Source organism: Vulpes lagopus, chromosome 16 (genome assembly GCF_018345385.1).
Source record: "Vulpes lagopus strain Blue_001 chromosome 16, ASM1834538v1, whole genome shotgun sequence".
In the NCBI taxonomy this organism is placed as follows: domain Eukaryota; kingdom Metazoa; phylum Chordata; class Mammalia; order Carnivora; family Canidae; genus Vulpes; species Vulpes lagopus.
The window spans coordinates 59,651,014-59,678,203 of NC_054839.1; the positions used below are offsets into that span (position 1 = coordinate 59,651,014).

At 34.6% G+C, this 27,190-nt stretch overlaps 1 protein-coding gene across 1 annotated transcript in view; it reads right to left on the minus strand.

The window, feature by feature from the left end:
- KPNA3 (karyopherin subunit alpha 3) overlaps positions 1-27,190 on the minus strand; it is an 89,567-nt gene that overhangs the window by 10,414 nt on the left and 51,963 nt on the right. Inside the window, exons 3-11 of the mRNA XM_041731144.1 lie at positions 17,126-17,215; positions 16,876-16,905; positions 16,739-16,791; positions 16,513-16,608; positions 13,353-13,438; positions 11,162-11,248; positions 10,604-10,773; positions 9,197-9,241; positions 424-555 (exon numbers count right to left, since the gene is read on the minus strand). Coding sequence (XP_041587078.1) covers positions 424-555; positions 9,197-9,241; positions 10,604-10,773; positions 11,162-11,248; positions 13,353-13,438; positions 16,513-16,608; positions 16,739-16,791; positions 16,876-16,905; positions 17,126-17,215 — 789 coding nt within the window. The remainder of the gene's footprint in view (positions 1-423; positions 556-9,196; positions 9,242-10,603; positions 10,774-11,161; positions 11,249-13,352; positions 13,439-16,512; positions 16,609-16,738; positions 16,792-16,875; positions 16,906-17,125; positions 17,216-27,190) is intronic.

Sequence of the window (27,190 nt, forward strand, 5' to 3'; positions counted from 1 at the left end):
GATTTGAACGCTATATATATAATAAGAATTAACAGGACTTTGTAATGGAGGGGAAATGAAAGAGGAATCAAGGTTTCAAGCTTGGGCTGTGTGGTCTATTGAAAGGGGATATATAAAGACGGGAAGGTTTGTGGGAGAAGATGATACATTTTAATTTTGTCTGGTCAAAATGGCAATGGGATGCCTGAAGGAATTCTTGGAGGATATGTCTAAGTGCTCAAGGACAACTGGCTATTATGAGCCTGAAACTCAGTCTGGGTCAGATAAAGCTTTGGAAACCAGCAAAATCAGATGCAGTAAAATAGAAGAGAAATATGGACGATATATGCACAAAGACAGAACTGAAGCCTGGCTGTTCAAGTTTTAACAGATTACATAGCAAACATGATTCTATACAAGTGAGAAAAATTTTAAAATACTTACTTGAACTTTCACTTCCTGGTGGCTCAGAAGGGGCACAAGAAATGGTACAACCCCTGAGTCAATAACCATCTGTATCTGCTCATTACCTCCATCGGTCAGGTATGATAAAGCCCAAACAGTATCAACCAGAATCTACAGGAATTAAAAAAAAAAAAAAAGAAAAAATTACCAGTTTAGGTATTTGTTTGAATGCTTAAAATACATTAACGTACATGAGAGGTAGTGACATAAAAAGTAATTAAACTTTATGTTTTAGCTGGTGGCAAAATTATTTGCTTACCTGATTAAATCTACTAGGCAGGAGAGAACTCTCCCAATGCCTACCTCAGATCATTCTTCACAAAAACGAGACACAGAAAGAAGTCTGAGACAACTTCTACCCTAATATCTGCATTTATATATTAGACGGATGAATTTAAAAACTGGCAGGGGGCTCTGGTGGTTAAGTGTCCAACTTCTGATTTTGGCTCAGGTCATGATCTCAGGCAGGTGAGATCAAGCCCCACATCAGGCTCCATGCTCAGTGGAGAGTTGAGCCTGCTTGAGATTCTCTCCCTCTCCTGCCTCTCTCTCTGCTTGAGTTCACTCTCGCTCTTTCTCTGTATCTCTAAAATAAATAAATAAATCTAAAAAAAAAAAAAAAAAAAACAGGCAAAAAAGTTTTTCTCTCTGCCCAAGCTGAGTACCTAATAATTAAGGAAACACTTTATATACAGAACAAGACCATATACCAGATGCTTCAAGTCTATCCAAAAAGATACCAATGATTTTCAAACATATTCAACAATATAATTAATTTTTCAGGTTATTAAAGTAAACAGACAAAAGAAGCAAGTTGGCATTTTAACTTTGGGGGAAAGTTTAATTATTTGCAAAGCCCTTGAAAAAGGCCCTCAAGTGAAGAGCAGAGAGTGTAGGCCATGCCCTAAACCCATCTGATTTTGCAAATAATATAAAAGCAAAAGAAAGCCTCAGGTTTGTTGACTTTCTCAAAGTCAGAGAGTTCATATGTAAGCACAGGTCATATCTCATGTAAAATCTGGAGATGTTTCTTACTAAGGTATCCAAATTAAAGAATGCTGCTGCTGCTTTAAAATAATGCTACCTGAATTAAAATCCATATACATATGTGTCAAAAAGTATAGAGATGAATAAAAACAGCAAATAAAATCACATATGGAGGCACGAGGGAGGCTCAGTTGGTTAAACATCTGCCTTTAGCTCAGGTCATGATCTCAGGGTTCTGGGATCGAGCCCCACATCAAGCCTGTTTCTCCTGCCTTTTCCCCCTGCGTGGACTTTCTGTTTCAAATAAACAAATAAATAAACAGATAAATAAATAAAATAAAGATAAATAAATAGACAAATAGATAAGATAGACAAATATATAAATAGATGAAGAGATAAATGAATAGATAAATAAATACAGAGATAAATAGATAAATAGTTGGATAAATAAGTAAATAAATAGGTGCATAGATAAATAGGTAAATAGATAAATAAAAAGATAAATAGACAAATAGATAAAAAATAGATAAATATACAGATAAATACATAAATAGCTAAATAACTAGATAAGCAGATAATACAAAAATAGATAAAAACAGATAGATAAATGTATAAGTAGATAAATAAACAGATCAATAGAAAAATAGAGAAATTAAATAGATAAATGCATTAAAAAACAATAGATAAAAGATAGATAAACAGATATATAAATAAATATACACAGATAAATGCATAGAGAAACAGACATATACATAAATAGATATACAGATAAATAAATGAAAATAGGTAAATAAATACATTAATAGATAAACAGAAAAATAAATAAATAGATGAGTAAATAGATAAGTAGATAAATAGACATAGATAAACAGATAAATAGATGAACAAATAAATACATAAAATTAGATTAATAGATAAATGCATAAAGATAAATAGATAAAAATATATAAACAAATAGATAAATACATCAATAAATAGATAAACAATAAATAGATAAATATATGAATAGATATATGGATAAACAGATGAATAGATAAATAAATACATTAATAAATAGATAAAAATAAATAACTAGATAAATAACTAAATAGAAAAATAGATACATACATAGACAAGTAAATAGATCAGTAAATAAAGGATAGATAATAGACAAACAGATAAACGATAAATAAATTAGATAAATGCATAGATACATAAATAGAAAAATAGATGAATAAATAGATGAATAAATAGAAAAATAGACATATAGATAATACATTAATAGATACATAAAGATAATCAGATAAATAAATATATAGACAAATAAATAGATAAATACATTAATAGATAAATGGATACATAGATAAATAAAGATAAATAGATGAATAGATAAATACATTAATAGATAAAAAGCAAGAAGTCTGTGTGGCAAAATTTATCAATGACAAAAAAAATTAGGAAAATATCGGAAATATGCATTACAAATAAAAAGCTAATATCTTTAATATATAAAGAACTCTTAAAAGCTAAGAAAAAAAAGGCTAAAAATCTGAAAGAAAAACAGGCAATAAATGCAAAAGGCTATTTGCAAAGATTTTAAATGGACCTTAAAACTATGAAATCATGTCCAACTTCATTCATTAAAAAAAAAAAAGAAATTCAAATTAAAACTGATACATAGTTTCTTACCTATCAGACTGGCAAAAATTAAAAATGTGACATCACATTCTACTTGCAAGGCTATGGAGAAAGTCACTTTTGTATGGTGCTGCTGCTGGGGAATACAAAATAGCACAGCCTCTAAGACAAGGAATTTGGGCAGTATGTAACAGAATTACAATGCATCTACCCTTTGACCTAGCAATCTTGCTTCTAGAGATTTATCCTCAAGTGTTATCTCTAATAATATGAAAATACACAAGACTATTTACTGCTATGTTATTTATATTTGCAAAATTCAGGAAACACCCTAAATACCTATCTGTAATAGTGTGTTTGAATAAACCATATTCACAAAACAATGTTGCCTTGGCCTGTAGTTTAGGAGGCTGCTAAATAAGACGTAACCTTTTTTCCATCATGTGGTACCTACTACTAGCAGAAGACCACTTTCTAATACACAGAGGCCTAGAAAAATGAAATATTTAAGGTTTCTAAGCTGAGGTCAGTTAAGAATTTTCAAAGGAATCTCCACAACAGTATCTGAAAAACTGGTGGGGGAAGGTAAGCTATAGCTAAGTCATAGGCCTCTTGAAATTCCAGACACCTCTAGTCTCTCTTTAATTTTGTTTAGTAATATGATTAGGTTTTCACTGAGGATTTCATTTTATTTAAAACATTTTTTAACTTAATTTTTGAGAGAGAGAGAAACAGAGTGAGAACACCCCATGGTCAGCAGCAGGGAGAGGGGCAGAGGGAGAGGGGGGAGGGAGTGAGAATCTTAAGCAGCTCCCCAGCCAGTGCGGAGGTCAACACAGAACTCAATCTCAGGACCCTAAGATCATGACCTGAGCCAAAATCAAGAGTTGCACACTTAACTGACTGAACCACCAAGGTGCCCCTGAAAATTCCTATTAAAAAGCTCTAAAAACTTTGATATTCACAGCACACAGTTATCAGGCCACTCCAACTTCTGTTTTCATCAGTTTGCTTTTCTCATTTCCATTATCAGGCTAACAGCTTCTCTATGTCCCTGATGCTTGTAATTTTTTTTTTTTGATGCTTATAATTTTACCTTTTGTTGCCTTTCCTAATGTTAACTGTTATTTTATACTTTCCCCCTCTACTTCTCTTTTTTTTTCTTGGTTTTCCCCTTTTCTTGGTTTCCATGCTAAACTACCTGGCTTTTATAGCCACTAATAGTCAGTGACTGTACTCTTCTTCCAGCTAATCATCTCATTAATGATATGCCAACAAAATCTTCAGTAATCTTGGGCTTCTTTAATTATTTTTCACTATTCATGTCTATTTTTCTCTGCTAGAAAGCTTTAAAAGGTTTTACTTTAGCCAATACTTCAGATACTTTAAGACTGCTAGAAAGCTAATCTCTAGACACATAAGAGCATACATGCAAAAGACTGATAATTCTACATGATTAATGTTTTGAAATAATAATCTTGGAAACTGGCATATAAAACCAAAGGAAAATCTCCAGCAACTCAAAGTCTTCCAATAAGAATATGCTCAGCTCAAAGACCATCAATTGATTTATGTCACCACCAATTAATGTGCTAACAAATAATGTCCTGTTAGGCACTGTTATAGAAAACTGCTATTAACATGTACAGCATTTCCTGGAAGATTAGATATCAATGGAATGTCTATGGAATGTCAACTTCATACATGCTTCGGAGACAACTAGAGCTGAATTGGGTCATAACTGTGTACTAACATTTAATCCTTATATGCAGTAATGGGTAACACAGGAGACTATGGGTACTCACATCCTACAAATTCCAAAGAAAAGGACTGGCCCTTGATCCGGTCCTTTGAGATAACCTCTGAGTTCTTGGATTATCCTTGCCTGATAACACTGTATGCCTGAGATCTTGGGCAAACAGCTTATGTAACATTGTGATCTTAAGTTGAATATCTCTCTTAGTTTGCTTGAAGTTGTGGGCCACACTGTATCAGTGTGACCTTCAGAAGGGGATGGAGACTGAGTAGGTAAGGGCAGTCATGCAGGCTGCCCATGCCTACATGAATGACCCCCAATGAATACCCTGCACACCAAGGTTCAGGAGGTTCCCGGTTAGCAGTATTTCATGTGTTCATCTGTGTCACACACTGCTACTGGGAAAATAAAGCACTGTCCTAACAACCCTACTGGGAGAGGAGAACTGGAAACCTGCATCTGGTTTCTCCTAAACTCTGGCCTCTTGTGCCTTTTGCCTTTGTTGATTTTAATCTTGTAAAATAATAATGTACATATGTTTACACATGTAAATAGTATAAATATTTTTATATATAGGTATCTGTCCCTGGCACAAAACTCCTGTAATTTCTTTAGTGATAAGAGACTAGGAACACCTCATGTTCTAGTATTTGCCTTTGACCCCTGTCCCTGACACAGGATTCCTACACTCTTATACATTCCTCAGTGATAAGAGAACTAGGAGCATCTTTTGTTCTATTGAGGCGACTCTGGATGGATGCTGGTTGCAAGAAAGACCAAGCCCTGATTAGAAGTTTGGAGTTTTCAACCCTACCCCTCGTCCACCAGGGGGGAGAAGAAGGGCTGGAAATGAGTTAATAATTGATCATGCCTACATGAGGAAGCCTGCATACCAATTCCAATAGTACAGAGTTCAGTGAGCTTCCACATGGGTAAATACATACACACCCAGAAGGTGGTATGCCCCAATTCCCTATGGGTAGAGCTCCTGCCTTCAGGGTCCTCCTGGATCTTGCCCTTTATATCGTTTCATCTGTATCCTTTATCATGTCCTTTAATAACCTGGTAAATGTGTTACCCTGAGTTCTGTGGACCACTTTTACAAATTAACCTAACCGAACTCAAGGAGAGGGTTGTTGGAACTTCCAATCTATAGCCAGTTAGTCAGAAGCACAGGTGACAATCTGGGCCTGCAACTGACATCTGAAGTGTGTGAGTGTTAGGGCGGGCATTGGGGACCGGAGAGAAACGAATGCTTAACCTGTGGGATCTGACATTCTCTCCAGGTAGACCGTATCACAAATTAAATGTAGGATACCCAGACGGTATCACAGAGACTTGCATGTTGTTGTAGGGAAAACCCCTATACATCTGGCAACCAGAAGTATCAGAAGTGAAGTGTTCTGTGTAACAGAGACATACAGAAGACAGACACACAGCTGGGAAGGACTAGGCTTTTCCCTATATAGGAAATAACTAAGTTTTTCCTAAATGAATCTGTATCCTTTTGCTGTAATAAACTATAAATATGAATGTAATAGCTTTTCAGTGACTCTTTCTAGCAATTCACTGAACCTGACATGCTTATCATCAAGTGTCACCAACAGTCAAGTCTCCACATATAACCAATCTGCTACAACGGATTAATTTCATTTGCACCAGCAATACTAAAATAAGCTAGATTTGAATTAAGTGTTAGGTAACACTCAAAATTGTCTCAGCATGTCATCAGGCCATGAGTGAACAACTTCAAAAAGGGCAGGAAAACCAAATGCTACAGAATCATAGGGACTGCAAATTTAAGAAACACAATAGCTAGAAAGCAATAAACACAGACTAACCTGAATCAGTCCAGATTTCTTCTCTACTCCTAAGGGTCAATATTTAGTTTTTCTTCTAATGTCACATCAGCATATTGTAATCTATAAAACCAACTAATTATCTCCACACCCCAACCCAGCTTCTCGCTAGTCAGTGTCTCATAAATTAAGTGGCTTGTGCTATTTCATTCCTCTGCCTGTTGCTATTCTTGTTTTCCGCTGTGTCCTAAACCCTAAAACCCACGTTAGAAAGATGGGTTATGACTTCCTCTTTTCTTACCATCCATATGAAACCCAGCAAATTTATCACTGAAATATTTTTAGAGTCTTCTCTTGTCTTCCTAATATCTAAGCTCTAAAACTGGTGCTAATTTTCTCTCATCCAAACTACAACCACCAATTTGTCTTCTCAATTCCACTTTCCCCTAAAATCTACACGTCACATAATGATTTGACCATTCATTCATTCATCCAGAATACAAATTAGACCTTTATTCTTTGGTATCAGCTACATAAAGGATATATGGCTCTTAAAGTGGTATAGGAGATGTTGTATGATCCAGAAACTGCTAAATTCCTGCCATATTTATACCCACTCTTTGTTTTTATAACTTATTCTTCCATCTTTCTAGTTTTACCAACTCCTTTGCTGGTTCTTCCTCTCTTGCTGTCACTGCTCAAATGCAGAGAATTTCTCAGAATTCAATTTTTAGCCTTTTCCCCCATATTTTCATGAATCCTTTAAATACTAATAACTCTCAAACCTGCATTACCTTTTCCTTCTTGGAATATCGCTACGGAGAAACAACAAATAAATCAGAATCAATATCTCTGCCCTACAATAAACTCATCTTTCTCTACCAGTCTCATCCTTTTGCTTTACTCCTGATGGTTATGGCATTATATTATCAATGATGACTGCTAAATCAGAAACTAAAGTAATTTTTACTTTTCCTTCACTTTGATCCTTTCCTCTTCAAGTTCTACTTATTTCATCTATTAATATTCAAAATCTTCCTCTCATTCATCTACTTCAGACCTTCATCAACTTCTTTAAACCAATTATGATAGCAAAATAAGCCTACTTGTATTCATACTTTCCCCATTCCAAACCCTGAATACCTCTTCTAAGTTATCTAACTATAACAGATATGACATCACTCCTCTATTTAAAAATCTTCAATGACTCTGTACTGATCACCGGAGAAACCCCAAACTGCTTAACACAGGATTCAAAACTCTACAACTTAACTCCTCAGAAAATGTGTTGGGTTATTAACTATCTGTATTCTCCAAACCCTCCAAGTATGCTCCTGAGTCTTTAGTATCTTTCCTCATATACCTGAAATGACTTTCCACTTAACAAAATAGCGCTTGTCACAGTTGTATCACATTAGACGAATTACTTAACTACCTGCCTCTTTTACCACGTTTGTAAGAGGGAGATAATAATGGTACCAATCTCATTTTCATAAGGAATAAATGAGCTAATATATGATAAGTGCTTAAAATAGTGCCTGGCACATTTTCAACCCTTAATAAATGCCGGCTATTCAAATAATCATCTTTGCTACCCCTGTTGCCATTCTACCGCCATCCTTCTCCATGTGAGACTTATTTCAAATGTTACTTTCTCAGTGAAGCTTTCTGGTTGCCAGAAAGGTTATTTTACTGAATTTCAAACTCCTTATCTGTAGGAAATTACAGAAATAGGTTCAGCATAGCAAGTCATCAACAAAAGTTCTTTCCTTTCAACACTTTTTACCTGCTACTAATGTTAAGGTCTTAGAAGGCATGGTCTGTATGTCTTCTTTATCTTTGAGTCAACAATTCACAGCACAATTCTAGTCTGTATGTCTTATCTTTGAGTCAACAATTCACAGCACAATTCTATCTTAGGTGGTTAATAATCCATGAGTATTTGCCAAACTTAACAGATACAACTATAATTGAGTACTTTGCCATTTAATACCCCTGGCTTTCAAATAAACATCATCAGTAGATGGTGGAAGCTTTCATTTAGCTGTAATCATTATGCCATAAGGTCCTGGGGTAAAAGTCTTGAGGGTAATATCAGATATTCTGTTTATTTTCCCTTTAATCTTAGCTGATGGAATGCTTAGAATTAAATTTAGCAGAAAATTCATTTTTTTTAAAATTTTTATTTATTTATGATAGTCACAGAGAGAGAAAGAGGCAGAAACACAGGCAGAGGGAGAAGCAGGCTCCATGCACCGGGAGCCTGATGTGGGATTCGATCCCCGGTCTCCAGGATCGCGCCCTGGGCCAAAGGCAGGCGCCAAACCTCTGCGCCACCCAGGGATCCCAATAAATATTGATACTTAAGACAATCTAACTATGTATGTGAAATTTCTCTAAAGTTAGCATTTTTGCTATCTGAATAACTTAAGATACAAAGTTAATATAACCTTAATCCTATTTCGAAAAACAGTCACATATTGTGGAAGCTTCACAATAAAACATATGCTAAGACAAAGTCTAAAAATAAATAAATAACCCTTCCAGTCCCATCAAGAACAGAGTCCCAAACCTAAGCTTCTGCTTTACTTACATTTATGTCCGTATGATATATGAGGACACATAATGCTGGCAAAATCTGAGGAAAAAAGATAAACAATAAATAACAGTAGATTGATGAGTATGTCTTTATAAAAATGAATAACTGTGATACAAAAAGTAGTAAATACTACTTGCAGAGCAAGAAAAGATGTTAAATTTGTTTGAATTTTTATTAGAAAAATGAAAATCTGATTTCACTTCAATCTAAAAAACCAAAACCAAAGTTCAGATGTCCAATTTAAATATCCAAATAAAATCTGGCAAAGATTAATGTACCTTAAAGGAAAAACAGTTGTTTTTAGTAACTTTATGACATATGTCAAGTGGAAAGAATGGAGATGCAACTATACAGCACAGTTATCTAAAAAAAAAAAAAAGCTGTTTTTTTTTTTTTTTGTTGAAGATTTTATTTTTAAATAATCTCTATATTCAACGTGGGCTTCAAACTTACAACCCCAAGATCAACAGTCACATGCTCTACTGACTGAGACAGCCAGGTATCCCTAAAAAAAGCTTTTTTTAAAAACTGTCCTTTTACTTACCTGCTTAAAGAATAAGATATGATTTTATTTAATTAGCTACTTCAGTCAAGTTAAAGGTTCTGACTTAAGATTTAGTGAAGAAGATTATAATCAGTACAAAGTATACAGTTTATTTGCTGAATTTAGGCTTTACAGATCTTTTTTTTTTTTTTTTAACTTGGGAGGGAGGAAGTGGGGGTGGAGGAGTCATACTAAGTACCCTTTCCATTTCCATAACAGCAAAACCCAGAAGCTGGTGAAAGATGTCAATTATAAAGATTCATAGTTAACATTTTTCAACACAGTCAAGTGATTAAAGGTTGCACAGAATTTTTAAAAATTTAAAATACTCAGATCTATTTACAAATTAAATGTAAATAGAAAAGTTTTGACTTTGTTTAATTAGATCTAACACAAAGTATGTCATACATTTAAGAACACTGATTTTGTCAGAAATTTACGGAAATTTTAATTGGACTTAAAGCAAATTCATTCAAGAACATATATATTCATATAAATATACTAGTTTTATATGTAGCAATCTCTTATTGTTTTAGTAGTAAACCAACAATGCAAAACCTCTGAGATTTGGTTTTCTCCCATTGTATTTTTCTTTTTGAAAGCAGTTTTTTTTTTTTTTAATTTTATGAAAGTAGGCATTAAAAAATAAGAATTAGGGTGGACTAACATTTTGTCAGGTGCCGTAAGATACTCAACTTTCATTTCACAGGAATAAAAAATTAAATATATGTTACTTAAAAAAAATCTCATACCTGCAATAAAATCAGTATATGCATTATTTCATTCCCTGTGCATGAAAATCTAAAGCATAAACATAGGGAAAATATACCATCTGGGCTTTGCAATTCTTCATTTACCTCCTGAACTGTCTCCATAGGCGGTGGGGGGTCCTTATTCCTGCAGAGATTGACAATGACCCATGTGACGTTCCGAAGGAAGGTGATGGGAATGGAGGGATTGATGAAGGACAGAAGAGGTTTGACAACTCCCAGTGATATGACATAATCTCTACATTGAGGACCATCACCTACAGAAATGAAAATTGTATTTAAAAAAAAAATTACATTCAGGATGAGAAAGTCTGAAATGTATGCAATGGCTCATGTTGGGACACTGATGTTCTATGTTTCCTCACCATTAGTCAAGGGCATCAAGTATTGCTGTTTCTCCAGATTTTGATTTGGAGAACACAAATTTAACCTACTAATCCCGATAGCAAATTTCATATCTGTTTCAAGAGGTACCATCTTAAGGTAGTATTTATGAGGCAAGAAGATAGCCAACCCATGTTGATTAGAGGCGTGGACCCTCTAATTTTATTAGAGGAAACATAGGATGTAATGGCTATGCCAATGTAGGAAAAAAGTTAATTAAGATTCTTAATTGGAGTCTTTTTAAACCTAAATCCAACTTACCTATAATGTTTCCCAAAGCCCATACTGCTTGTTCACAAACATTCTGATGTGGTGAATGGAGAAGTCTCAAAAAAAGAGGTACGGCATCTATTAATAAAAACAAATATTGATACTGCAAAATGTTGAAGAGCTTACAGATTTCAGGCTAAATAAGTTGATAAAATGTACACAGCCTGGCACACTATAGTTACCCACTTACAATTCACTGAATGAATAAATGTGGCAAATACCCTTACCCTAAAAAAGTTAATTTTAGTATTTTCCCCTAGTAATATTTGAGTAACACGCCTACTGGCAAGATTTAAAAGTTGCTATTATATCATTAACTTAAAAAAAAAAAAAAAGAAAATTTTTCCTATAATGGAAAAAAAAAAGTTCCGTCCCCCTCACCCCCAAACACATAAATTTAGAATAGAAGACTTTAGCCAATGTAATCTCATTTATTGATATGAGATTTGAACTAAGGGTCATTCCCACATCTGGCTTACCTTATATGTTAAAATAATTTATCATTATAATCCTTACTCTTACATAATTTACATGTTAATATAAGTTCTAAAATACTGGTATTAGGGATCCCTGGGTGGCGCAGCGGTTTGGCGCCTGCCTTTGGCCCAGGGCGCGATCCTGGAGACCCGGGGTCAAATCCCACATCAGGCTCCCGGTGCATGGAGCCTGCTTCTCCCTCCGCCTGTCTCTCTCTCTCTCTCTCTCTGTGACTATCATAAATAAAAAAAAAAAAAAAAAAAAATTAAAAAAAAATAAAAAAAAATAAATAAAATACTGGTATTATACTCATTCTAGGTAGGAAACTAAACATAAGCTAGATCATTTTTTCTTAAATTTCAGTCACTTGTGTACTACTTCCAGGATTTTCTGTTGTATCTCTGAACTTACTACTTCCAGGATTTTTTGTTGTATCTCTGAACTACCTGTATTATTTACTTAACACTTAAATTAAAACCAACTCACGCTTTAAATGGTTTTGAGATATAATTTACACACAATATATCTGTTTAAGGAAACAATTCAATGGTTTTTAGCATTTATACAGAGTTGCACAGTTATCACTGCAGTTTAATTTTACATTTCTATCACTCTCAAAACAATGCCATACCCATAGCAGTCCTACTTGCTCACTCCTCTAGCTTTAGACAACCATTTAATTTGCTCTCTCTACAGATTTTTATATTCTGGATATTTTATATAGACACAACTGTATAGTATGTGGGTTTTTTTTGTGTGTGTTTGGGTTCTTTCAATCAGCATAATGTTTTTGAGGTTCATCTGTGTATAGCACATATCGGTGTTTCATTCTTTATTGCTGAATAGTATTCCACTATAGAACACATTGTGTTCATCTACTAACATATCAGTTAATGGATACTGGGATTGTTTTCATGTTTGGGCTACTATGAGTAAATAAATGTGCAACATCTATGCATAAGTCTTTGTGTGGCCACGTTTTCATATCTGTTGGTTCCACCCAGTAGTGGCACTGCAGGGTCAAATGGTAACTCAATGGTTAACCTTTTGATAAACTGTTTTCCAAAGAGGCCCGCCATTTTGCACTCCCACTAGCAATGTATGATGGTTTCAACTGACCTCACATTTGTAATTTAATTTTATCACTTCTATAAATAGAAGAGCAGCATCACTTACCAGTATTACAAATGGAAAATAACCAAAAAATTAAAAATGCAAATAAAACATTCTTATTAAATTGTACCTACTAGTTTCTATTAAAAGCCTAGTCTAAAATCTGCTACCTTTTTGGTACAGCTAATATCTAACTGGGAACTTTCTCCTTTGATATTTCTGAAATATCTGAAAGAGAGCAGTATTCTCACTAACTGACTCAATGTAATTTATTGCAATATCATATACTACCTAAAATCATCTTCAGTGCCACCTAAAGTCAGTTAAGTGTCCCATACATTGATAGTACTTGGTGACATTTAGTTTTTTCAAAGAGCTTCTTTTGTCAGTTTGGATCAACAGACTAATCATAGTTACCCACCCTGAGGTGGGCAAAATATGATAGCCATGGGAAAGATATCAACCATCAAAAGTAACTCATAAAATTCACTAGTTTAAAAATGTTGTTAAGATAAAATTCAGTCTTTACAATAAAACTCCACTTCTTAGCCTTTATAAAACTCCCAGCAAGTAAAGATGTTAATTTACTTACTAGACTGTACAACAGCTTGAGTCTGTGCAGAAGTTCCTGATGCTATATTAGTTAACGCCCAAGCAGCTTCAAACTGTAATGAAGGACTGTAAAACACAAAAAATCTTGAGACACATAACTACCAGTTATATTTATGACCACAGACCTCTACAGTTATCCTTTACCCTGTCCTTGAATTTCATCTTGTTATATCCAATTGCCTGTTGGATATCTCCACCTGACTATCCTAATGGCTTCCAAAGTCAGTCAATATAAATCTGCTTATTTATGTCCACTGATAGTTGCAACATTTAGCCAGTCATTATTTTCCTTGACTCCTTCCTCTCCAATAAACATCTAATCAAAAAGTCATGTCAATTTCCCCCCTAAACATTTCTTATATTTATAGCATCACTCTCAAATCACTGAACTAGCTGAGGCCCTCACCATTTCACTTGAATACTATCATGGCTTCTAGACTGGTCTTAAAGCTAGAACCCCAGCTGATCCACTACATCATCTGCTTTATATATATTGGAGCTACTACAAGGTTTCAGATTTTACTATCACAATTTGGAATTGTGATAGAAGACCTCACAAAGAAAGTGAAAACTGAACTAGCCTATTAAAGACAGATAAAGAAATAAATGCACTAACAACTGGAATACAAAAAAAAATATCACGAGTTGAATGACCATGATGTGTACAGATGACAAGGAATAGATCAGGAGAGCAGAAGCTAAGAAAGTATGCAGAAATCTAACAAGGGATGAAATTGGGAGGGTAGGTTATCTAAGTGTATGTGTGTGGGGGGGTGAGGGGGAGTAGAATTCAAATCCCAAGCTTCAGAACTTGGAATTTATTCTATAGACATACTAAGTATAGAGGGCTACTGAAAAGGAGAGTAAAGAAAATAATGTTGGAGTCCATGATATAAAAAATGGATAAAAAAGGTTAAAGCCTGATGGAAAGACCTATTCAAAGGAAATTATGTACATCAAGTTAGGATAGATGGCTGAAAGAATATAAATTTCTTTAAATAGAAAACCAAGGTGGGAGAGGGTAGTAGTGAGCAAAAACTAAGGAGAGTGAAAGGTTAGGGACTTAGAAAAAAAGCTCTATAAATATCAAAGAAAGACAGTGAGGTTGTTAGTAACATGGTTAGAGGAATCCAAGAAGGAAACAGATTTTAAGGAGAATAAATGTCAGAGACAGAACATGCAGTGAGGTCAGAAAGGTGGGCCAGATAAAAAAATGGACTAGCAAATAAGAACTACAAGATGAATTTTAGCAAAAGGTAGGGTCTAAAGAGGATATTAGAGGCCGAAAAGAAGCAAAGGGATAATAAGATCAAAGATGATGAGTTTATGTTGTTCTGAGTTACAATCAGAAAGGGTTATTAGGTTACTTTATTAAGCTAGTCTAGGTAGCTTGGCAAAATACTGGAAATGAGGGTCTTAAATGAGAAAACAGTGAGATATATAAAATAAAATGATATAGCAGGGAGTATTTGAAGATGACATTTGAAAAGTATTTAAGTTACTTAAATACTTAAAGTGTTTTTTTTTTTTTAAGTAATTAAGTTTGATATTGTAGTGTTTTGGGTATATTATTTCCATTCCTCACAATCACCTAATTTTTACTGAAGAGGTATCTGAGGCTCCAAAACCACTTGGGTTTTGGGTCAATAGCAAACTGTAGATTTAAACCAACATCAATGTGGCTCCAAAGTCTATGGGCTTTTACATGATAATGCAATTTCCCATGACAAATCCATAAAGTCAGATCCAAACCACTGATAATTTTGTTTTTGCTTTGGGCAGTAGTTACACAGGCCTATATGTATTTTAGCATATTTTTTGTATATATGCCATATTTCACAGATACATACAAATAAGCCTATGCCAAAGGCTGGAATGTAAAGTAAGAAAAGAGAGAGAGAGAGAGAGAGAGAGAGAAGGAGATCAAGGGAAAAAGGGGGTCTTTAGAAGTAGAGGGAGTAGACTATTTTTTAAACAGCTGAAATAAGAGTGCCTGGGTGGCTTAATCAGTTAAGCGTCTGCCTTCGGCTCAGCTCACGATCCGGGAGTCCCAGGATAGAGCCCCATCTCAGGCTCCCTGCTTAGTGGCAAGTCTGCCTCTCCCTCTCCCTCTGCCCCTCCCCCTGCTTGTGCTCGCGCGCGCGCGCTCTCTCTCTCTCTCTCTCATATTCTCTCACTCTCAAATAAATAAAATCTTAAAAAAAAATAATAAAGAGCTGACATAAAACTTATTTTTACTTAAATACTTATACAGAAAATATACATGATTGTATAAAATAAGTACTAAGCACTCTTGGAGGGATGGTTGTAGCACACAATGAAAGTAGAAGGAAGTATTTAGTGGCAATGTTTATATTCCACTATGTAACTAATTGACTAGACAACATTTAGCAAAATATACCAAATTTTAGTCTAAATGCTCTCAAATGCAAAAACCAGCATTTGTTTAAAAATATTTTGGAGTTCAAATTTATGTTCTTCCCAGTTAATATTCAAACTGATGAGGTTTATGATACAGCACAACCAAGATATCTCTAAACATTAACCGAAATGGGGCCACACCTCAAAAGATACAAAGCAGTGTTTTTCCCTTTCTATTCTGGAAAAGTATAACCTGATTTTTAATTTACCACAAATAAAAAGCAAGTTATTAGACAATTAGTTATGGCTGGAGTTCTATTAAAGACTTCGTAGAAGATCAGTGGACCAGCTGGACTATTCCCAGGGTAAAAGCCACTCAGTTCTGGAAACCATTCATGTTGACTCAGTCATGAGGTTAATCTATATATAGACTCATAAGCAAAGAGTGACTCAAACCTATTTGGGTTGTTTTAAAATATTTCTCAAAACAAAAACAAAAACAAATTAAATAAAGACTATAAATATTTGAGGTAAGTTAGAATAGGCAATAAACAGAAGCTACAATTTTCCTAGAAAATATACACATACTTCAAAAACTAAAAAAAAGAAATACTTTAGGTTTTCTGATTAGGATCATAGAATTAGAAAATTACATAAAAATATATGACAAATGAAAAACATAATGAATGCGAAACCTAACTGAACCCATTGGTTAAATTATAATCCTAAATTTTCAGTTAACTGAAAAAAAGTGAACAGGGACTCAAATCCATACTTACTTATCATCCCTTTCTAGACATTTGACTAGAATTGGTAAAATCCCAGATTTTATTAGGTCATCAATTGGTGGGTTTCTGTCACTGGATAATAGCTTTCTAGAAAAAGCAATATAAGAAATTAATTGCTATAATTTTCAAACTATGAACAAAAATAACAATGTATTACTTCTAGACTACCAGCTCAAACATCTATAATAATTCTCTCTCTGGACAAATTAGTATTTACCTTGCAGCCTGAACGGCACTTAACTGGACCACTGGGTTATCACTTGTGGCATTCTGTAACACCAAATTTAAACTTCAGAAATTTAAAAGGTATCAATTTCAAAATACTTCAAAATGAGAATTAAATTAATAACATACCTGCAATATAGCTTCTAGTGTTACATTTTGCTTAAAAGGAAAAAAAAAAGACAGTTCAGGGAAGTTTTTAAACAAAATTACATTTATTAAGTCTATTTTACTAAAGTTACTAAATTAAAAAAAATGAAGTTACTAAATTTACTGAAGTTAATATACACTAATCATTATAAAATTGATCTTATATTAAAAATTAAATTCTCTGATTATAAAAATCATTATAAAAACACTTTATAACATCAAGATAACTTACTGCTTTAAAATCAGCATCAACATCTGAATCTTCTAAACTTTCTTCTTGGGGGACATTTCTTTTTTTCAGTAAGTGTTCATCTCTTTTGTTCTGGATAAGGAGAACATGAATTAAATGTGCATACTACAAACCAATGACAGGCTACATCCTGGGTTCGGTAACAAAATTAACTGGTAACAGTACAGCTTTCTCTCTCTCTCTCTCTCTCCCCCTCTCTCACACACACATACACACACACACACACACACAAACAAAATGCACATATTAAATACCAACAGTTCTGACCAATATCATGCCTCCTAATCTTTAATAAAGACTCAAATTTGGGGATGCATTATTAGTATACAAGCCTAGCAAATACATTTTTAACAGTATGCTAACTTTCGCCTACTTACTCAAACAAATCAGCTAGATGGAAAAGAGTTCAATGCTCAAATGTTAAGGTCTGTATGCTTGTTGGGAATGTGGGGAATAGGAATTCATTAGCATAAATGCCATTTAGTTGCCAACATCTCAGATATAAATGCTTGTTATTTAGCTCTTACAAACAAAAATTCTCTACTAGCAAATATATTTCTACATCTTACGGGATTTCAATTGTTTGTAATGGCAGCAACATGTGCCATTTCATGTAATATATCAGTTTGGGTAAATCAATCCTCTTTTAAGTTTACAGTTTATCTATGGAATTAAGTCAAAATAGAGAAAAGATTGAATGCTTTCTGGGACACCTGGGTGGCTCAGTCAGTTAAGCGGCTGCCTTTGGCTCAGGTCACAATCCCAGGGTCCTGTGACAGAGTCCCCCACTGGGTTCCCTGATCAGCGGAATCTGCTTCTCCCTCTCCTTCCTCTCCCTCTCCCTCCGCTGCTTCCTCTGCTTTCCCCCTGCTGTGCCCTCTCCCCCTCTGTCTCAAATAAATAAAATCTTTTTCTTTTTTTTTAAAAAAAGACTGAATGATTTCTAAAATCATTTTCAACTTAAAATTTCAAAGGGTATACTATTTAGTCTTCAATACAATATTTACAGAAATTTTTGATTATAATAGAAATTCCTAAAGAGGTATTAATATTGATGTTAAAATTCAGATCAAGTAGAAAGTTAAAAGTGTAAATATGTGTATATCTTAAGTTTACTGGATTATCTGCAAAAACCTATTTTTTGTCCTATGTATTAGCAAACAGGTTTAAAAAAACTGAGGCTTAATATGTATGCTAATCATTAGATTACCTACCAATTCCCACTTATAGTATACTTCTTTAGCAACTATGCAATCAATTCTACATTATTTTAAAATTAATGCATCTCACAAATATTAAACTCCTTGCACTGATATTTTATAGTATCAAGTGGCTCTCCACAAAATACTTACTAATTTATAGTGGAAAAACTTGGCAGAGAGCATCTTGACCAACTGACAAAGGTTATCATCATAAATAAAGAACAAATCCACATTATGTGCCTTTGGTCTCATGCACTGAGAAAACAGTACCACTTCTGTAGTATTCCTGACCAGAATAACAGCCACCACCTGAGGAAAGTCAGACAAACCTAAATCTGCCATTCTACAAAAACTAGTCTTCAAAAATGTAGTCATGAACTGTTGGATTGAATGAGATTAAAGAAACAGGACAAGTGCAACATCTAGACTGGACCTTGGATTTACAAAGGACATTATTAGGAACAACTAGCAAAATATGAGTTAGGTCTATGAATTAGATGGTAGATATTTATCTGTATTAATTTGACAAATGCACTATGGTTACATAGGAAAGTAGGTTTTTATGAAATATGCACTGACATATTAAGGGTAATGGGGGCATATGCCTGTAACTTAGCTGTTTCAAGAAAAAGTGTGTGTGTGTGTGTGTGTGTGTGTGTGTGTAAATGAGAGAGAGAATAAGACAAATATAGAAAAAAGCTAACAACAAGGAAGCTGGCTGCTGAGTGAAGAGTGTATAGTGGTTTTTGTACTAATGTAAATTTGAATTTCAAACTCCAAGTTTGAAATTGTTTCAAAACTTTAAATAAAAATATCTACGCATTGTACTTTGTGATTTGTAAAATGGTTAATCTTAAAATTTATTATATTTTAACATCTCTTGGAATTTATTTAAATGTTTCACTATAGTTTATGCCATTCTATTTTTATTGTTTTCTTTTAACTTTTTTGAGTCTGAATAATCAAGCTTCCAAAGACGTTTCAGAAATCAGACTCCCTCCATTCCTCCAATTCCCCCAGGTATTTCAGGCATAAAAACAATACAAAGCATAAACACAATTAAAACCTCCTATATATATGATGCCCAATTCAAGGATAACATTTTATCATAACATACAACGTTTGCAGTCTCTTTTTGGGGGGGGGGCCAGTAAAGAGGCTCATTTTTATTCCTAATCTGCTAAGATCTTTTTCTTTTCCTTTTTAGCCACAAATAGATGCTCAATTTTATTAAACTGTGCTTCTTTTTGCATCTATTGATATGGACATAAATTTTCTCCTTTCATCTGTAAGTGTGGTAAATTAATTGATTTTTTAATGTTAAACTTAGAATCTTAGCAATGTAAAACTTGCATGTTTACAAGATAAACCTTTCTTGAAAAATTTTAAAGATATTCATTACTGGACTTAATTTACTAATATTTTATTTATTATTTTAAAAATCTATGTTCATAAGTGAAATTGGCTTATAAACATCTTTTCTCATTCTGTCTTGGCCTCACTCTCGATGACATGGTTTTGCTAGCCTCATAAAATGGGCTGGGTAGTGTTTCCTCTTTACCTTCTCTAAAATCATTTAATAAGGCCGAAATTATCTGTTCTTTGAATGCTTGCTGGAGAACTATCTGCAAGATTACTTTTTCAGGGGGTTGGAAGAGGTTAAATTTATCACTACTGATATAATATATTTATTTTTAGATTTACTTAGGTTTTTCATTTCTTCTTGACTTAGCTGGGTAAATTATTTTTTCCCACTAGGAAATTGTTCATTTCAGCTAAGTTCTCTAATCTATTGGCATAAAATTACTTATATTCAAACTGTGGTAGATTGTTTGCAAAAATGGCTAGAATCCCCCTTCTCCTATCCATGCCTCTGGATAGTCTGGTCTTGCACTAATTCTAGGTGTGGTTATGTGACTTGCTTTAGCAATGGGACATTCATCAAATGGATTTGAAGAGTGCTTACGCATTCCTCTTGCTGCTCTTACAATTCTAAAATCACCATGTGAAAAAACACTGTGCTAGCCTGCTGGAGGATGAGGCTGTGTAGAAGACGACCAAGGTCCATCCAATAGCCAGAAACTTGTGTGAGACCATCCACAGATCATCTAGTCACCAGCTAACCTACTAGCTGACCGGAGGTCAATGAGGGAGCCCAGCAGAGATCAGCTGAACTGGCCCAGACCAGAGGAACCACTCTGCCAATCCACAGAATTATTAAATGAATAAAATGGCTATTGTTTTAAGCTACTTGATTTTGGAGTGGTTTATTATGCAGCAAAAACTAAGTGAAGTACTAATATTTTAAAACTTATGCTACAGGTATATTAATATGCCTTTTAAATTGCTATTATTATTTGTTCTGTATCTCTACTTGCTATATATGTCTCTTGTGAAGTACCTTTTTAACTGTATTCCACAGGTTCTGACATGTAATATTTTTCCTATTGTGCATTTCTAGGTAATCCTATAGCCATTAGGATTTCTGTGATGCTCGAAGTATTTTCAGAAGTGCTTTATCTCTTTTTTCACAATTATGAGATTTTCCTATCTTATTCCTGGATTTGTAATCTAATTGTATTGTGATCAGAGAACATAAGTCTGTACAACAGCCTGAAATTAACTGATACTTGCTTCATACCAGAACTTTCTGAACTTTCTCAGTCCACAGTGTAGGCCAAAGAAAATACCTGTTGTACCTCCTTTTCAAGTAGTCAGGTCCAAAAAACTTAATAGTCATTGGCAGAGGGTTGTGGGGCTGGGGTGGGGGGGAGTTATGGGGGCATATAAATTGTAAGAAAAAAATCTTACTTCACTCTTAAAATATGTGATTAAAAGGAATGGAGTGCGATCTAATGTTTAATTGTGAACTACTTCAGTACCTAATAGTTCTGTGGTATCTGAAAGATGTTAAATGTCACTACGTTTCTCTTAAAATTTAGAATATCCCAAAAGTCCCTTTGGGTTCACCACAGAGCCCCATGGTACTTCAATGAACAGTCTGGAAACTATAGCTTTATACTATCATAAAACCATTTTTCATAGGGTTTTATATGTGTTTTTTATATAACACTTGCAAATTAACTTTTCTTTCCACTATTAATTGGTATATTTACTACTGACAAGAAAGTCTTCCACAATGATTATGTCTTTGACAAATTCTACCTTGTAGTTTTGTCAATTTTTGCTTCATATATATTTGGACATATGTTATGAGCATACACAAGTTTAAAGTTATTGTAGTTAGTAAATTGTTTCTTTTATCAAAAATTAATAACTCCCACATTTGAGTCGAAAGCATCCTAAAATAAGTAAAAAATATAGGGCATGAAAATCATACTTTACTCTTAACAAGACAAAAACTATGTACAAGCCAAGGAAAGATAATCCCTGGGCAGGTTTCTGGTAATCTAATTAATTATTAAATGAAGCTTCATCAAAACCCGTAACTTAAACTGTCCCTTTACTTAACAACCTAGAGATTTTTACCCTCATGGACAATGTACTTCAGTAAATTCAGGATCTATAAAAGCTATTTCTTTCTTTTGTCAAGTGGGAGGAGAGCTCAGAAGATATGGAAACTAACCTAGTTTCAACACCTACTTTATCTCCAAACACACACACACACACACACACACACACACAAATTAGATTCATTTCTAAAGTTCCTTTAAAAATCTATTAATCTATTTAGCAACTATGTACTTAATCTTTTTTAACTTTCTGTTTTCTGACTAGTAGGGTTGAACCACACAGAATTAACACTGTTGGTTAAGAAGGTTAATTTTGAGTCAACAAATTCTGTATATTGATCTCTATGTAAAGTTTTTCATTCCCAAATTTCTCTCTTCATCTTGAAAAAGGGCTGAACATTTTTTTTTAATTTTTATTTATTTATAATAGTCACAGAGAGAGAGAGAGAGAGAGAGCGCGCACGAGAGAGGCAGAGACACAGGCAGAGGGAGAAGCAGGCTCCATGCACCGGGAGCCCGACATGGGATTCGATCCCGGGTCTCCAGGATCGCGCCCTGGGCCAAAGGCAGGCGCCCAATCGCTGCGCCACCCAGGGATCCCAGTGGCTGAACATTTTATACCTAAATTTGTGGAATAAGTCAGCAATCACTTCTTAAGCATGGTATGAAAAAAAATAGATATTTATCAGCCCCATTCTGAATGTGACATAATTAAATTTGTTCTTATCCAGTAACATACTCATTGTGTTAAATTCTTATCTAGTTTTAGTTCTTGTAAAATTAAAATCTCTTATTTCACAGATGAGTATAGGCATACTGAGAACTTGGTGAAATTAAATTATATATCTAGGAAGTATCAGTTAAGATTTGAACCCTGGTTGTGGCTACAGAGCTGTTTCTTAAATATATTCTATAACTTTTTTTTTTTTTTTAAGTAATCCAACTCTAGCTGCATCTAAATACTTCTAAAGAAGTAGAAAAAAGGGGCACCCGGGTGGCTCAGTTAAGCATCTGCCTTCAGCTTAAGTCATGATCTCCGGGATCAAGTCATGATCTCCTGGGATTGAGCCCCCAGACTCCCATGCTCAGTGGGGAGTCTGCTTCTCCTTCTGCCCATCCCTTATGCTCATGCTCTCTAATAAATAATTTAAAAAATTTAAAAAGTAGAAAAAAATACTCAAAACATAAGACCTTTCCTTCAATATTAACATTTATGAAAGATACTACTGCTGTGTAGATACATGGATATTCACCCACAAGTTTTATATGTTGTATTTACATTTTGGCCACTCTCAGTGTATTATACTCTGATTAAAAATTTTATTTTTTATATTTTATTAAAAATTTTAAAAGACCAAAATACTACTGACTTATCAATCATGTAAAAATCTGACAACAGAAATTATTTTTCCTAAAGGATCACTTAACTAATCTTATCAAATGGCTGCTCTCTTTAGGATTCTCTTTTACTAATTCAAGGTTTTACGTATGATCATTTCAAAAGACACAGAAAAAGCATGTGACAAAGTACAACATCCATCTGTGATAAAAACCCTGAATAAACTAGGTTTAGAAGGAACTATCTCAACATAAGTCCATATATGAAAAGCCCACAGCTAACATCACCCTTAATAGGAAAAAACTGAGAGCTTTTCCCCTAAGGTAAGGAACAAGACAGGGATGTCCACTCTTACCACTTTTATTCAACATAGTACTGGAAGTCCCAGCCTCAGCAATCAGACAACAAAAGAAATAAAAGTGGGGTGTCTGAGTGGCTGTCAGTTAAGCATCTGACTCTTGATTTTGGCTCAGGTCATGATCTTAGGGTTGTGAGATTAAGCCCCACTCTGGGCTCCAAGCTGGACGTGGAGCCTGTTTATGGCTCTCTGTCTCTCTCTCCCTCTGCCCTTCCTCTCTTTAAAAAAGAAAAAAAAAAAGGCATCCAAATTGGTAAGAAAGTAAAACTTTCACTGTTTACAGATGACATGATACTCTATATGGAAAACCCGACTCTACCAAAAAACTGCTAGAACCGATAAACTCAGTAAAGTTGCCGAATACAAAATCAATATACAGAAATCTGTTACATTTCTATGTACCAATAATGAAGCAGCAGAAAGAGAAATTAAGTAAACAGTATTATTTACAACTATGCTCAAAATAAGATACCTATGAATAAACCTAACCAAAGAGGTGAAAGGACTACTTTGGAAACTATAAAACACTGATGAAAGAAACTGAACTGTCTTGAAGACAAGACAAAGAAATGGAAAGATATTCCACGCTCATGGATTAGAAGAACAATGTTGTGAAAATGTCTATATTACCCAAAACTACACATTTAATGCAATTTCTATGAAAATACCAATAGCATTTTTCATACAACTAGAACAAACAATCCTAAAATTTGTGTGGAACCACAAAAGGTCCCCAGTAGCCAAAGCAATCTTGAAAAAGAGAAGTAAAGCTGGAGGCATCATAATTCTGGACTTCAGTTTATATTACAAAGCTGCAGTGATTAAAACAGTGTGGTACTGGCACAAAAACAGGCACATAGATCAATGGAACAGAACGGAAAACCCAGAAATAAACCCACAACTATATGGTGAATTAATCTTTGACAAAGCAGGAAAGAATATCCAGTGGGAAAAGGGAAAAGGACAGTTTCTTCACCAAATGATTCTGGGAAAACCGGACAGCATCACGTACAGGAAACTGGGTCACGTTCTTATACTACATACAAAAATAAATTCAAAATGGTTTAAACACCTAAATGTGAGACCTGAAACCATAAAAATACTAGAAGAGAACACAGGCAGTAAGCTCTCTGACACTGGCTATGGAAACAAAAGCAAAAATAAACTATTGGGACTTGATCAAAATAAAAAGCTTCTGCACAGTGAAGAAAACAATTATGGGTAATCTATGGAATTGGGTAAGATATTGGCAAATGACATTTCTGATAAAGGGTTAGTATCCAAAATATACAAATAACTTATAAAACTCAATACCCCAAATAATCCAATTAAAAATGGGCAAAAGACATGAATAGACATTTCTCCAAAAGAAGACATGCAGATGGCCAACAGACACCTATAAAGATGCTCATCATCACTGATAATCAGGGGAATGCAAATCAAAATTACACTGAGATGCCACCTCACACCTGTCAGAATGGTTAAAATAAAAAACACACGAAAAAATGAGTGTTGGCAAAGATGTGGAGAAAAAGGAACTCTCTTACACCGTTGGTAGGAATGCAAACAGGTGCAGCCACTCTTGGAGGTTCCTCAGAAAGTTTAAAATAGATTACCTTATGATCCAGTAGTCACACTACTGGGTATTTACTCAAAGAATACAAAAACACTAATTCAAAGGGATATGTACACCCCTATGTTTATTGCAGCATTATTTACAATAGATATGGAAGCAGCCCAAGTGTCTACTGACTGATGAAGGATAAAGAAGATGTGGTTTGGGCAGCCCAGGTGGCTCAGCGGTTTAGAGCCACCTTCAGCCCAGGGCGTGATCCTGGAGACTCGGGATTGAGTCCCACGTCAGGCTCCCTGCATGGAGCCTGCTTCTCCCTTTGCCTGTGTCTCTGTCTCTGTGTGTGTGTCTCCAATGAATAAATGAATAAAATCTTAAAAAAAAAAGATGTGGTTTATATACATAATGGAACATTATTCAGCCATAAAAAAGAATGAAATCTTCCCATTCACAGTGACATGGATGGAGCTAGAAAGTATTATGCTGAGCAAAATAAGTCAGAGAGAGAAAAATACTGTATGATTTTACCCATATGTGCAATTTAAGGAATAAAATAAGTGAGCAAAAGGAAAAAAAAAAAAAGAGCAAGCAATAAATCAAGAAACAGACTCTTAATTATAGAGAACTAATGGTTACCAGAGGGGAGGGACTGGGGAACTGGGTTAAATGGGTGATGGAGGGCAGCCCTGGTGGCTCAGCGGTTTAGCGCCGCCTTCGGCCCAGGGTATGATCCTGGGGAGCCAGGATCGAGTCCCACATCGGGCTCCCTGCATGGAGCCTACTTCTTCCTCTGCCTGTGTGTCTGTCTTTCTCTTTCTCTCTCTCTCATGAGTAAATAAATAAATAAAATCTTAAAAAAAATAGGTGATGGAGATTAGGGAGTGTACTTGTGATGAGCACCAAGTGGTGTATGAAATGTTCAATCCGTATATTGTATACCTGACAGTAATATAACACTGTATGTTAGGTAACTGGAATTAAAATAAAAATTTAAGAAAAAACTAATTCAGGGTTTTACTAATTGAAGTTTTGATTGAGACAACTGTAAATTTGCAGTTACAAGAATAATGCAAAAATCCCTAGGCCAGGTTCTCTTTTTTTAAAAAAAAGATTTTATTTATTTTGAGAGAGAGAGAAAGTGTGTGTGAGTGGGAAAGAGGCAGAAGGAGAGAAAGAATCCCAAGCAGACTCCACACTGAATATGGAGCCCAACATGGGGCTTGATCTCTCTTCACCTGAGATCACGACCGGAGTTGAAATCAAGAGTTGGAGACTTAACCGACTGAGCCACCCAAGAACCCCTAGCCCAGGTTCTCTCAATTAACATTTTGTTAAACTATAGTGTAATATCAAAACCAAGACACTGACATGTATATAATCCACTGATCTTATTCAAATTTCCTGTCTTACTTGTATTCACTGTATGAATGTTTAGGTGTTTTAATTCTATAAATTTTATCACCCGTACAGGTTCATGTATCCACCATTATAGTCAAAATATAGAACAGTTCAAAAAACAGAAGATGCCCTTCTGTTGCCTTTTTATAAGCAAACAACCTCCCTCTCACCTCCCTGTCCCTATATCTAACCCTGGCAACCATTTATCTGTCATTCATTTCTAAAATTTTATATTGCAAAATGTTATTTCTTTTCAAAAATGTTATATAAATGGAATCACACAGCATATAATCTCTTCATGATGGGCTTTCTTGTGTCTGGCATAATTCCCTAGAAATTCACATAAGTTGATGCTTCTATCAATAGTTTGTTCTTTTTTTTTTTTTTTTTAAGATTGATTTATTTATTTATTTATTTATTTATTTATTTATTTATTTATTTATTTATTTATTTATTTATGAGAGGGGGGGGGGGCAGAGACACAGAGGGAGAAACAGGCTCCATGCCGGGAGCCCGATGTGGGACTCGATCCCTGGACTCCAGGATCGCGCCCTGGGCCAAAGGCAGGCGCTAAACCACCGAGCCACCCAGGGATCCCCTAGTTTGTTCCTTTTAATTGCTGAGTGGTACTTCATAGCAAAGACACCTGAAGTTTAACCAATTACCCTTTAAAGATATCTGGGTTGTTCCCAGGTTTTGGCTAT